The sequence below is a fragment of the Heptranchias perlo genome, chromosome 24 (genome assembly GCF_035084215.1).
Source record: "Heptranchias perlo isolate sHepPer1 chromosome 24, sHepPer1.hap1, whole genome shotgun sequence".
In the NCBI taxonomy this organism is placed as follows: Eukaryota; Metazoa; Chordata; class Chondrichthyes; order Hexanchiformes; family Hexanchidae; genus Heptranchias; species Heptranchias perlo.
In genome coordinates this window covers 20,924,336-20,939,202 of record NC_090348.1, presented here as the reverse complement: position 1 = coordinate 20,939,202, position 14,867 = coordinate 20,924,336, and the positions used below count along the sequence as shown (strand labels likewise).

General features: G+C 41.0%; 1 protein-coding gene across 4 annotated transcripts in view; it reads left to right on the top strand.

Annotated features, from left to right (window-relative positions):
- The window catches only part of cerk (ceramide kinase), a 117,478-nt gene that overhangs the window by 45,256 nt on the left and 57,355 nt on the right, over positions 1 to 14,867 (top strand). For all 4 annotated transcript variants that reach the window (XM_068004899.1, XM_068004900.1, XM_068004898.1 and 1 more), the window contains 2 exons: positions 3,393 to 3,515; positions 8,809 to 8,934. In XM_068004899.1, the coding sequence (XP_067861000.1) occupies positions 3,393 to 3,515; positions 8,809 to 8,934 (249 nt within the window). The remainder of the gene's footprint in view (positions 1 to 3,392; positions 3,516 to 8,808; positions 8,935 to 14,867) is intronic.

Here is a 14,867-nt window from a genome sequence, read left to right as displayed (position 1 = left end):
AATTTCCTCACCAATTTTCTTTCCTGTTGGATAGCAGTCAGCAAGCCTGGCTGGTTTTCCTCTCCTAAACCCAGGGATATTGAAACCAATTATGACCTCTCCACTGTTGCCCCAGCTGACATCAGTTAAATCAGCACAAACTGAAGATCAAATCTGGGATTTTCCTGCTCTGTATGACTCTGCTACTCACTGAGTCATCAGGGAAGTTGAGTTTCATTTTTTAAGTTAAAACATTTTGCAGACTATGTATTTGTATGGTGATTTTATTTATACGTATAATTTTCTCCATCATTGTTTTGGTTATTTAGCCCCATCTTTAAGAGAATTGCCATTAGGTATTCGCTGATACTGCTGTAAAACTAGCTATTTGAAAGTGTCCAGAAGTAGCCCAGAGACTGACTTTTTTACAGTCAGTTTTGTCAATAGACAGTTCCTGCCCACTTTCTCACTCTGGTATAGTGCATTGGCACTGCATATACTAGTCGTGTTTTAATTTTTCAGGTTTTATCATGATACATTATTATATGCAACTTTACTTGCATGTTGATTTTCATACATGGGAATAATGGTTAGTCTTTCTCTTGCTATTCCCCAGGGTAATGAACAAAATTTTCAATAATAGATCATTGCTGTTTAGTCATCTATAGTGAGTCATAAGTATATGGGTAGCTACATAGATAGGAAGTCTGTTTTGAAAATGAAATCTGACAGGGCCCATGCAAAAATCTAATATTAACCTTCAGTTGTATTTTAGCATTTTACTCATTCTATATAAATATTGTATGGAACAAGGTTCTGTGCAGATGTTATGTTAAAATAGATACTTAAATAGTGTTATCTGCCTCCAGATATCTCTGTTGTCCACTTTGGTGTAGGATTTCTTTTTTTTCCTCCCATTTATCTTATTTTGGCCCCTAGATTAACAAAGTTCATGTTGTTGAACATTTCCATTTAGGCACCAAGATCACAAGAAGGGTTTGGGTGGAGAATGCCCTTCAACCATTCAATCACATTCTCCCAGAATACCAATGCTGCCATCTTGCATTATCTGGCTGTTTGTTAAACAAATATAATATTCTCATCTCAATTCCCCTGTCTGGTAACCCATTGCAGTTGTTGGTCATCCTCTTGTTTTTTAAATACTTCCTCATGTTTATCCTAAACTTGTCCTTCTCAACCCTGAATCTGTACTCCTTTTGTCCTATTGCCTTGGCGTTTAACAAAGTATTATTTAATTTTTACTTTATTTATCCCATTAAGTTTCTAACGTACCTAAGATTCCTGCTGAGAAGTATCTTTTAAAGGATGAAGATACCTAGCTTAGCAAGTCATTTTTCACAACTCTTTCCTCTGACAATGGGGGAAAAGCCTTAGTTGAATTTCCCTGCACTGTCTTGGTCTCCACCAAAGAGACCAAGCCCAACTTCCTTAATTTTTCATCATAACTTAAATTGATGACACTCTGTGACTCATTGGAAGCTCAATGTGTGGGCAATTTTAAGCTTGATGGCAAATTGTACAAGGTGACCTGTTGACAAGCGATCTCACCGGACTCTGTAGCCTTTGACTTTTCAGATGCCGTTTAATCAAATGTTGGCTATTTTAAAATACTTGTGTAATGATAACAAAATGCATTTTTGTAGTGATGTGTATTAGGACATTACCAACCTCCAATTGATGTAGGATCAGCAGACCTGAGTAATGCTGCTGGCTTCCATATTGCTCTCTGCCCAGGGACATCAGAGCTTGATGCATGCCCAGAGTTCTTCCCACTGGTATCTGAATACTGGTTAAATTTTAATTTTGAGACATAGCTGAGGGATCATTGTCTCTGTGCTAAAAAGATTTAAAATTAAGTTTTAAAAATCCTCTACCTAAACTGCAAATCTTCTAAACTTCACACTGGGTTGCAGTTGTACTGGATTGATTGTGAACTTGGAGAGGGTTTCAGATTCCTTGCTTAAGTGTGCTTTGGGCAATTTTGTACCAAAATTATACTCCGCTTGTAAAAATAACACCCCGCAGCTTGAAAGAATGAAACCAGTTCTCATCAGCGCAAATTATACCTGGCCTATTGGGCCACTCAGTCTGTCTAGGCCAATTGGCTCTGTTTCTACCAGACTTTCAATAGCCCTTGTTTGTCCATTTCTTGCTGATGTAAAAAAAATTCAAGAAAACCACATAATGCACTGAAGTCAGAATAAATCAACTGATTGCTTTGAGTAATGGAATTTTATTTTTAAAGAACACAATGTAGTATGTTAAACTGTAAATGTAATAAATACCTTCAAAGGCAGGATAAATAATCTGGACTATGATGCACTTTTCTAAATTTGTGTTGGTTGTTGAGTCAGCTTGTATTTAGAAAACACTGATACTGTCAGGATCTGGAGTTAATGGCTTTGGAGCAATACCATTTACTGGGACTGAGTGTGAGATTATTCAAAGACCATTTTTTGTTTAAATTGAGCATGAGGAATACCGTTGTTTTATTCAGCACTTAACACACTCGTGTTGTGAAAGCTGCCAGAAAATACAAAAGTAAATTCTAAATTCTCCTTCAGTGTTAATTCAACACAATTGACTTTTGACACTGCTCTGAAATTCATATCAGTCTCCAGAGCTGAAGAAAAACACGGTGTATTAGTTATATATTAAGTTCTTGGGCAAAGAAGGAATGGAAAGAGTTCCTTATTGGTTTCAGGTATTAGTGACCTTCAATTTGTTGATAGCATCGAGACAAACCTACAAGGGCAATCCCCAGAACCACATGATACAAGTTGTAACCAGGCAGCTGGAAATGTAATAAATTAATAACCTGAAACTCAACTCTCAGTTGATGAAATACTTCTTGATGAAGTAATGGCTCAGTTTCAGAATAAACCTTTATATAGGGGTTGCAGTATTACTGAAGAATTGTGTAGATTTGTAAAAAAAATCTTTAAGAAGTGGTTGAAAATGAATGGAGGTAATCTCTTGCAAATATGCTAGTCAATTGATTCCTTAAATGGGCAATTCCAGGTTGTGATCAAGACTATAGAAGCAAACACCTGGCTGCCCAAATATTTTAGGAGGTGATCAAGCTTTCCTTGAAAATTATTTATTTGTAGAACTCTATTTGTAAAAAAAATTATTTCATTATAAATGTCCACTTGTCATTGTCAAGATTATATGAATTCATGTTTCTTTGTGCAGAACTACTGGTTTATTTGAAGATTTTATTTTTACAGTAAAGTTTATAGATTTTATAAGATGAAATGCAGTCTGCTTTGAGCTCACCATCAATCTTTTGAAATGCCTATCCAATCACATAATTAAATGCACAACATTGTCTTTAACTTACATTGAAGTGCATACAAGTAATTTCATGATTTTCTTTTTTCATATTTTAGTACATTATGTGCAAAGATCAAAAGGACACTGCTGGTGGTGCAGTGAAGTAACCTTTTACTGCAGCAATCACCTACTCTGTAACCAATGGGTACAAGCACTTAAGGAACAGTTGGATTTACAAGGTATTGTATGTTTCTGTGGAATAATGATAGAACTGTCAAATGTGTGATATTTTGCATGCTAAGATGACGTGAGGTGATGTGCTTGGCGGAAGGGTCAAGAACCAGAGGGCATAGATTTAAGGTGATTGGCAAAAGAACCAAAGATGACATGAGGAAGAACTTTTTTACACAGCGAGTGGATCTGGAATGCACAGCCAGAGGGGGTGGTTGAGGCAGATTCAATCATGGCCTTCAAAAGGGAACTGGATAAATACTTGAAAGGAAAAAATATGTAGGGCTATGGGGTTAGGGCGGGGGAGTGGAACTAGCTGGATTGCTCTTGCAAAGAGCTGGCATGGACTTGATGGGCCGAATGGCCTCCTTCCATGCTGTAACCTTTCTATGATTCTATAATAATTCCTTATTTCTCTCAGAAGCTACTTAAATCTGAAATACTACATTTTCACTGTGAACACAACACTTTTGACTTCTTCAAACTCAGTTTTACCCATCGTGCAGTACCTACTTTGGTATGCTACCCTGTTCCATGTACAATTCAAATCCTTAAAATGTGAACAATTTTATTGTAGAGGATTTCATAATCAATCTGAAAACACCAGTATATGATAATTGTAAGTTAATAGCTGGTGGTGAGCTAGGGGTGGGAGAGTTACACTAATTGAAAATGTGTTAAGTGTTGGCTTGGTGAGTTGAAGTGAAAACTTTCTCTTCATATTCGGTAGACTGTATAGTGCTTAGTTATCAATTCTGTGATCGGTAACAAATATCTGGAGTTGGCTGTATCCTAGAAATCATTCTCCCTATGCAGCTTCTCTCCCATCTCCCCCTTTTCAATGGGCTTATCTCCTACAGGGCCCACTTCCTACTCACATGATCCACTCCTGACCTAAACCCCTGACTGCATTACGACCTTTTCTTGTCTCGGTGCTCACTGACATTAAAGGTTGATTTGCACAAGTACTGTTCCCCTTCCCTTAAAAACTGCCATGACTGCCCACCCGTGACCCTCTATCCTCCCCCCACCCCCCCTTGCTTTTTTTCCACTTCTGCGTATTCGACAGTAGCCATTAGAACTCGAGTAATAGTTTATCCTCCCATCCAAATGCAATCACATGTTTGGCCTCTCTTTTATATGTTGCCGTTCAATGATGTATCTGTTTGCACCTTGCTCTACCTGTGTTTTATGACCTCTGCTCCACAACCACCACTGTCAGATTACCTGTCAGAATCAGGTTGCAAATGAGCCAAATTTTCTCCAGCAGAACAATAGCAAAATTGAACCATCTTCTTTAATTCCTGCCAAAAACTCCATACTCTTGCTCCTCCGTACCCCCCTCCAGCTGCATGATCAAGCTGAGCCAGTCGTTGTGCAATCTCGGTTTTCTGTTTGACCTGAAGCTTAAATCCAGACAAATCATAACTTAAATGTTTGTTAGCACCAAAAATTTGTTTGGCTACAGTGTGCTGTAGGAGCATGCTATACAATAAAGTGCATCTCTAACCAATGATGTTCACGTCAAAGCTTGCTTTTGTTGATCACTCTTCTTAAGTAATCTTGCAAAGCAACCCGTTGGAGTTTAAAGGCTTAAATGAGTTTTCAGCAGAAAAAAAACATAATCACTACCAGGAAATTTTAAAATAATTCAGAATGCTGACAAGGTAGCACATCAGTATCAGCAATTTAATGAGTTGTTATGGGCCCAGCTGTTTACTTCAGTGTCTGGATGATTTCCTGTATACATTTCCTATCTATTTCTCTTGTATCAGCAAATTGCATGGGAAAATGCTGAATGAATACCTTGCAGTTTTATGACAGACCTTGCTCAATATTTTAATCAGAATGTATTGAATGTGTAGCCTGTAAAATACATTAGATTTGATTAGCTTTTATTTATAACATGTTCTTTTCAATATTTTTCTCTCAAATCTCTGAGGCATTTTCTGTTACCGGTGATGAAATTGTGTCAGTGCCCTCTTAACTTCTAAGTTTGAAGAAATCGCCTCAGGACATTGAGCTGTGTCTCACTTGGAACATAGGAACAGGAGTAGGCCATTCGGCCCCTCGTGCCTGCTCCGCCATTTGATAAGATCATGGCTGATCTGTGATCTAGCTCCACATACCTGCCTTTGGCCCATATCCCTTAATACCTTTGGTTGCCAAAAAGCTATCTATCTCTGATTTAAATTTAGCAACAGAGCTAGTATCAATTGCCGTTTTTTTTTTATTTGTTCATGGGATGTGGGCGTCGCTGGCGAGGCCAGCATTTATTGCCCATCCCTAATTGCCCTCGAGAAGGTGGTGGTGAGCCGCCTTCTTGAACCGCTGCAGTCCGTGTGGTGACGGTTCTCCCACAGTGCTGTTAGGAAGGGAGTTCCAGGATTTTGACCCAGCGACAATGAAGGAACGGCGATATATTTCCAAGTCGGGATGGTGTGTGACTTGGAGGGGAACGTGCAGGTGGTGTTGTTCCCATGCGCCTGCTGCTCTTGTCCTTCTAGCTGGTAGAGGTCGCGGGTTTGGGAGGTGCTGTCGAAGAAGCCTTGGCGAGTTGCTGCAGTGCATCCTGTGGATGGTGCACACTACAGCCACAGTGCGCCGGTGGTGAAGGGAGTGAATGTTTAGGGTGGTGGATGGGGTGCCAATCAAGCGGGCTGCTTTATCTTGGATGGTGTCGAGCTTCTTGAGTGTTGTTGGAGCTGCACTCATCCAAGCAAGTGGAGAGTATTCCATCACACTCCTGACTTGTGCCTTGTAGATGGTGGAAAGGCTTTGGGGAGTCAGGAGGTGAGTCACTCGCCGCAGAATACCCAGCCTCTGACCTGCTCTCGCAGCCACAGTGTTTATATGGCTGGTCCAGTTCAGTTTCTGGTCAATGGTGACCCCCAGGATGTTGATGGTGGGGGATTCGGCAATGGTAATGCCGTTGAATGTCAAGGGGAGGTGGTTGGACTCTCTCTTGTTGGAGATGGTCATTGCCCGGCACTTATCTGGCGCGAATGTTACTTGCCACTTATGAGCCCAAGCCTGGATGTTGTCCAGGTCTTGCTGCATGCGGGCTCGGACTGCTTCATTATCTGAGGGGTTGCGAATGGAACTGAACACTGTGCAGTCATCAGCGAACATCCCCATTTCTGACCTTATGATGGTCATTGATGAAGCAGCTAAAGATGGTTGGGTCTAGGTGGCACCCCATCCACCACCCTAAACATTCACTCGCTTCACCACTGCGGGAGAGAGTTCCAAACTTCTACCACCCTTTGTGTGTAGAAATGTTTTCTAATCTGGCTCCTGAAAGGTCTGGCTCTAATTTTGAGACTGTGCCCCCTACTCCTAGAATCTCCAACCAGCGGAAATAGTTTCTCTCTATCCACCCTATCCGTTCCCCTTAATATCTTATAAACTTCAATCAGATCACCCCTTAACCTTCTAAACTCCAGAGAATACAACCCCAATTTGTGTAATCTCTCCTCGTAACTTAATCCTTGAAGTCCGGTATCATTCTAGTAAACCTACGCTGCACTCCCTCCAAGGCCAATATGTCCTTCCGAAGGTGCGGTGCCCAGAACTGCTCGCAGTACTCCAGGTGCGGTCTAACCAGGGTTTTGTATAACTGCAGCATAACTTCTGCCCCCTTGTACTCCAGTCCTCTAGATATAAAGGCCAGCATTCCATTAGCCGCCTTGATTATTTTCTGCACCTGTTCATGACACTTCAATGATCTATGTACCTGAACCCCTAAGTCCCTTTGGACATCCACTGTTTTTAACTTTTTACCATTTAGAAAGTACCCTGTTCTATCCTTTTTTGATCCCAAGTGGATGACCTTACATTTGTCTACATTGAATTCCATTTGCCACAGTTTTGCCCATTCACCTAATCTATCAATATCCCTTTGTAATTTTATGTTTTCATCTACACTGCTTACAATGCCACCAATCTTTGTGTCATCGGCAAACTTAGATATGAGACTATCTATGCCTTCATCTAAGTCGTTAATAATTATTGTGAATAATTGAGGCCCCAAGACAGATCCCTGCGGGACTCCACTAGTCACATCCTACCAATGTGAGTACCTACCCATTATCTCTACTCTCTGTCGCCTTTCGCTCAGCCAATTTCCTAACCAAGTCTGTACTTTTCCCTCGATTCCATGGGCTTCTATCTTAGCTAACAGTCTCTTATGTGGGACCTTATCAAATGCCTTCTGGAAGTCCATATAAGTAACATCCATTGACATTCCCCTGTCCACTACTTTAGTCATCTCTTGAAAAAATTCATTCAGGTTTGTCAGGCACGACCTACCTTTCACAAATCTATGCTGGCTCTCTCTGATTAACTGAAAATTCTCGAGGTGTTCATTCACCCTATCCTTAATTATAGACTCCAGCATTTTCCCCACAACAGATGTTAGGCTAACTGGTCTATAATTCCCTGGTTTCCCTCTCTCTCCTTTCTTAATAAGCGGAGTGACGTGCAATTTCCCAATCCAGAGGGACAGTTCCTGAATCTAGAGAACTTTGAAAGATTATAGTTAGGGCATCTGCAATCTGCTCACCACCTTCCTTTAAAACCCTGGGATGGAAACCATCTGGTCCTGGGGATTTGTCACTTGGTGTAGGGAATTTTTTTTTTAAAGTTGTTTTTCTCCCTTTTTAATTTGTTTTGCTTTTCCTCCTGTTGGACAGCACTGCACTTGTGCAAGTTTTAACGCTCCTGTGAAGTGCCTTGTAATGTTTTTCTATGTTAAAGCTGCTATATAAATGCAAGGTATTGTTAACAATTGGCTGCAGAGCAGTATTGGCTGAGTCCTAGATGCAGGTCACATCCACTCTAACAATGGGAAATGGAGTTGGCACAGGGACGTCTACTGAAGGAATGTAAAACAGAGGGAGGAAATATGCGTACAAATGGCTGTTCCTGCTTTTCAGAATGTTGTGTAAAAGTTTTGTTGGCCATTGTCGAGTAGCGGGGGGAAAAACTAAGATTTAAAATTGTGGCTAAGGAATCTCATTAACAGTCATCAACATTCCACTCGAATAATGAATTTGATATGGGTGAACTATATAATTTCTTTTTGCCATTTAGTCTTTAACATTTTAAGTCTATGATAGCATTTTGATTATAAAAATAACTTTGTTAATGTACTGTAAATGCTCTGTGGCTTCACTTGCTCTGCTTTAGTTTAATTGACAATCAGAATTGACAGAATATGATTTTTCAAAAAATTATGTGTTTAGAAAGTTGCCAGAGAAATTCAGTAGAGTTAAATATTTGATTTATTTTCTTTCACAGCTATGCGACCAAAGCACTTAATCGTATTCATTAATCCTTTTGGAGGGAAACGACTGGGAAAGCAAATATATGAAAATAAAATAGCCCCTCTGTTTCGGTTAGCTTGCATTACTGCTGAAGTGATTGGTGAGTTACTGTCTCCTCATTAAACTAGTATTTTAATAGTTGATCACTGCAACGTAAGGGATGGGGAAACTACATTAATGACTGCTTTCAGACTAAACTGTTAAGAAGTCTACTAATAAACATTTGTATCATTGTGTCTGTGTCTACCCATTTGGGAGAGTGGTCAAACTGCACGTTTTGTGTCAGAAACATGATTTGTATGGGGCATAGCAACAGTTGTTTCCTCTCTTCACCAGTTATCTCCCCAGTCTTCATTATCTCCTGAAGACATTGACCACTTAGTGGAGTAGGGTTGCATGAGTGCTGGTTAGCCTGTGGTATTGTGCTGAAGTAACCATTCTTAACTGAACAAGATGTTTTTTCCTCCTATTGTCCCCACACCGGCACCTCTAACCTGAATCATTGGATAAGGATCAAGAAAGGGAGCCCTATCCAATTTCCCCCTTAACAACTAAGTGCACTGAGGGCAATTATAGTATCCTTTATGCAGACTCAGCACAGATTGGGAATCAAACTTGGGACTTTCCTTGTTTTTATAACTTAGCTACCCACCGCTTTATCTAAGTGAGCAATCGAGGAAGCCATACTATGATTGAACTTCACCAAAGTCACTTAGAAGTTAGTCGTTGTTGGAGGCCAATCAGCTCAGCCCCAGGGCATTGCTGCAGGAGTTCCTCAGGGCAGTGTCCAAGGCCCAACCATCTTCAGCTGCTTCATCAATGACCTTCCCTCCATCATAAGGTCAGAAATGGGGATGTTCGCTGATGATTGCACAGTGTTCAGTTCCATTCGCAACCCCTCAGATAGTGAAGTAGTCCAAGCCCGCATGCAGCAAGACCTGGACAACATCCAGGCTTGGGCTGATAAGTGGCAAGTAACATTCGTGCCAGGCAATGACTATCTCCAACAAGAGAGAGTCTAACCACCTCCCCTTGACATTCAACGGCATTACCATCACCGAATCCCTCACCATCAACATCCTGGGGGTCACCCATTGACCAGAAACTTAACTGGACCAGCCATATAAATACAGTGGCTACAAGAGCAGGTCAGAGGCTGGGTATTCTGCGGTGAGTGACTCACCTCCTGACTGCCCAAAGCCTTTCCACCATCTACAAGGCACAAGTCAGGAGTGTGATGGAATACTCTCCGCTTGCTTGGATGAGTGCAGCTCCAACAACACTCAAGAAGCTCGACACCATCCAGGACAAAGCAGCCCGCTTGATTGGCACCCCATCCACCACCCTAAACATTCACTCCCTTCACCACTGGCGCACTGTGGCTGCAGTGTGTACCGTCCACAGGATGCACTGCAGCAACTCGCCAAGGCTTCTTCGACAGCACCTCCCAAACCCGCGACCTCTACCACCTAGAAGAACAGAGCAGCAGGCACATGGGAACAACACCACCTGCAAGTTCCCCTCCAAGTCTCACACCATCCCGACTTGGAAATATATCGCCGTTCCTTCATCGTCACTGGGTCAAAATCCTGGAACTCCCTTCCTCACAGCACTGTGGGAGAACCATCACCACACGGACTGCAGCGGTTCAAGAAGGCGGCTCACCACCACCTTCTCGAGGGCAATAAGGGATGGGCAATAAATGCCGGCCCAACCAGCGATGCCCACATCCCATGAACGAATTTTTTAAAAAAAATTCTAAGTGAGGGAAATGAAGAATAACTTGTGCTTACATCATGAATCCAGTAAATTGAATGACTTTTATGGTTCAAATGGCTTTCAACTGCACAAATTTGTACAATGTCAAAAGAAAAAATCAAGAATGAAACTTCTGTACTCTGTGTATAGTCATTCACATTACCCGAAACAGGAGTGAAAGAGAAGCTTTTTAGTACTGTGCTCAAAAATTCATCACCGAGCTGAAAGTAACTGTTTTAAATATTTCACAGTTAAATGTAGTGAACTAGCCTGTTCCTTTCAAACATAGTTTACTTTCCAAATGGTATTGATGCACTTGCTTATATGCTGTGGTTTCAAGATCCCTCCAAACAACACTGATAAATAATAGTTTTTGGCCGACTTAATACTGTTAATCCTATTTGGGGAGGTGGGGGGGTGGGGAAGAGATGTCACATGAAAAACCTGGCCATCCAGTCTTCTAAATGGCACTTCATGTGGCTTCAAACTTGCTTTCCAATTTCTTTTTATATCAAATTCTCAAAGCATTGGTTGCATCCTCGACCTACAATCCAGGGTACTGACCGGAGTGTCATGAACGAAGAGTGACTTCATTGTATCAACAAAGTTGTAAATTATGTCCTGACATTAGATTGCTTGCCAGCTGGTATTTCCTTCCAACACCATTGTGCTTCCTCATGGCTATTATTTTTTTTATCCATTGTAGCAGCACATATCTCACTACTTGTTCCAGTGCATGAAAAATTTGTTGTGTGATTTTTCTATTTGATATTCTCTGAGAAATGTCTCTGAATATATATCTGAGCTTTGATTTGTATTTGTTTTCTTTGTTTCTTCTCCGCTCATTTTTCAAGTTTAAAGGAAAATATTGTTGCTGGGATTCAAGCAATGTTCAAAGGACAGTAGCATCTTATTCAGGTTCAGCAGTCCTTCTTTCTGTTTTGAGTGTTTCTTTTCAAATCTGGAAAGTGATCCTCGAAGTCTCACCCTGCTTCAGTAATAAACCTTTAGAGATGTTTTAAGTAGCTTCAGTTCAGGGCATTGACCAGTAACGTACATTCCACTTTCAAGGGGAACACCAGATTTGGGAAGAGTTGTTATTAAGTGCAGCTCAACAGGTGTGGCACTAGCTGATGTCTGTCACTTTCTCTGAGAATAACATTCTCCATGAACAGCATGTGATTTTATCACATAAAAGAACTAGCATGTCAAAGCCAATGGCCATTCTTCCATAAGACTGTAATATAAACAAAGTAGAACAATCTAACTAAACCTAACAATAGTAACTGGAAGGGACAACAATCTGTCATTCTTGAAAGATGTGGGAGTTTGACTTGGGCAAGCACGACTTTGGGAAGTTTCACTAACTCACATTGCTTGATTTCAAAATCTCAGACCTTGATACGGTGATGGAGATAATCAGACAAGGCAGGGAGGGAGAGAAGTCTTTGGATCAAGAGTTTGAGGGTACTTAAACTGATGAGAGATGGGGATTAGGCCGTGGAGGAGGACAGATGGATGACTATCCGATATGCAACGTAAGGCAGGATGGATCGGTTAGAACAGGAGTCCCCAGAGCAACTTAAGCTCTCAAACAGTTTTGGAACTCTAACATCCTGTGGGGAAAATGTGGGCTCTAGGCAGGGCTATCAAATAAATATCAATGCCACCAGCAAGCATAAGATGTCTCAAGGTAGGGGAGGAGATTAGCAATACAGTTTAAAAATGCAATACTGATAGGGTAGAGGTTCCCAAACTTTTTTTGCGCGTCTCCCTTTAGCGATTCACACCACCTCTTTTTAAGAAACAGCGGGGGTGAAATTAGTCTTTGCCAGTAGCGTGAAATTGGTGCTAGTGAATCGACAATTATCAGCTTGTTTTAAACCGCGCATGATTTTCTTTTCCATTGAAGTAATTGGAAAAGAAAATGTGGCGTGATGTAAAATGGGCTGCCGATTTGTTATTGCCCATTTCATGTTACTGATGAAGACCAATTTCAACCCCTTGTATTTTTGCATAGAACAAGAGGATTTTATTTTCTCGGTGAATATAACATATTGCTTAAGACAGAAACCAACATAAATAGCACAGTACCAGTACTATACCACCAATAAACTTGAACATAAATGAACACTTGGTTATTCACCTTTATCTTAATGAGTAGGGTGAGCCTGTTTGCAAGCGTACAATTTGTGGAATCTCGGTGTGATTTTAGAGAGTTTCAAACGGAAACCAATCTCTCCATTCAAGCTGCCTCCATAGTTGTTTTTGTTGTGAATAAGTGAAGAAAATCTCACTTCACACAGATACGCTGAGGCAAAGTGGAGAAGTATTTCATTGGTTCTTTGGGACAATTCAGGGACCACTTTTTGAATTGAGCTAGAACTGATCAAGAGGCATGACTTTAATACTGACTTTCAAAATAAAGTTACCAGCACAATTGGTCAAATTCTCTTCCCGAATCACTGCAATCTTGGCCTTTGATACAAAGTCCTCTGAAAAAAAGATTTTGAACCAAGGTGAAATCCTGCAAGTCAGGATTATTCTTTTTCAGGATAATAGGAACATAGGACATAGGAACAGGAGTAGGCCATTCAGCCCCTCATGCCTGCTCCGCCAATTGATAAGATCATGGCTGATCTGTGATCTAACTCCATATACCTGCCTTTGGCCCATATCCCTTAATACCTTTGGTTGCCAAAAAGCTATCTATCTCCGATTTAAATATGGCAATTGAGCTAGTATCAATTGCCGTTTGCGGAAGAGAGTTCCAAACTTCTACCACCCTTTGTGTGTCGAAATGTTTTCTAATCTCGCTCCTGAAAGGTCTGGCTCTAATTTTTAGACTGTGCCCCATACTCCTAAAATCCCCAACCAGCGGAAATAGTTTCTCTCTATCCACCCTATCCGTTCCCCTTAATATCTTATAAACTTCAATCAGATCACCCTTTAACCTTCGAAACTCTAGAGAATACAACCCCAATTTGTGTAATCTCTCCTCGTAACTTAACCCTTGGAGTCCGGGTATCATTCTAGTAAACCTACGCTGCACTCCCTCCAAGGGTAATATGTCCTTCCGAAGGTGCGGTGCCCAGAACTGCTCACAGTACTCCAGGTGCGGTCTAACCAGGGTTTTGTATAGCTGCAGCATAACTTCTGCCCACTTGTACTCCAGTCCTCTAGATATAAAGGTGAACATTCCATTTGCCGCCTTGATTATTTTCTGCACCTATTCATGACACTTCAATGATCCATGTACCTGAACCCCTAAATTCCTTTGGACATCCACTGTTTTTAACTTTTTACCATTTAGAAAGTATCCTGTTCTATCCGTTTTTGATCCAAAGTGGATGACCTCACATTTGTCTACATTGAATTCCATTTGCCACAGTTTTGCCCATTCTCCTAATCTATCAAATCGCTTTGTAATTTTATGTTTTCATCTACACTGCTTACAATGCCACCAATCTTTGTGTCATCGGCAAACTTAGATATGAGACTTTCTATGCCTTCATCTAAGTCGTTAATAAATATTGTGAATAATTGAGGCCCCAAGACAGATCCCTGCGGGACTCCACTAGTCACATCCTGCCAATGTGAGTACCTTCCCATTATCCCTACTCTCTGTCGCCTTTTGCTAGCCAACTTCCTAACCAAGTCCGTACTTTTCCCTCGATTCAATGGGCTTCTATCTTAGCTAACAGTCTCTTATGTGGGACCTTATCAAATGCCTTCTGGAAGTCCATAAAGATAACATCCATTGACATTCCCCTGTCCACTACTTTAGTCATCTCTTCAAAAAATTCAATCAGGTTTGTCAGGCACGACCTACCTTTCACAAATCCATGCTGGCTCTCTCTGATTAACTGAAAAGTCTCGAGGTGTTCATTCACCCTATCCTTAATTATAGACTCCAGCATTTTCCCCACAACAGATGTTAGGCTAACTGGTCTGTAATTCTCCGGTTTCCCTCTCTCTCCTTTCTTAAAAAGCGGAGTGATATGTGCAATTTTCCAATCCAGAGGGACAGTTCCTGAATCTAGAGAACTTTGAAAGATTATAGTTAGGGCATCCGCAATCTGCTCACCTACTTCCTTTAAAACCCTGGGATGGAAACCATCTGGTCCTGGGGATTTGTCACTCTTTAGTGCTATTATTTTCTTCATTACTGTTGTTTTACTTGTGTTAATTTTATCGAGTCCCTCTCCCCGATTCAATATTAGTTTTCTTGGGATTTCCGGCATGCTATCCTCTTTTCCGACTGTAAATACTGAC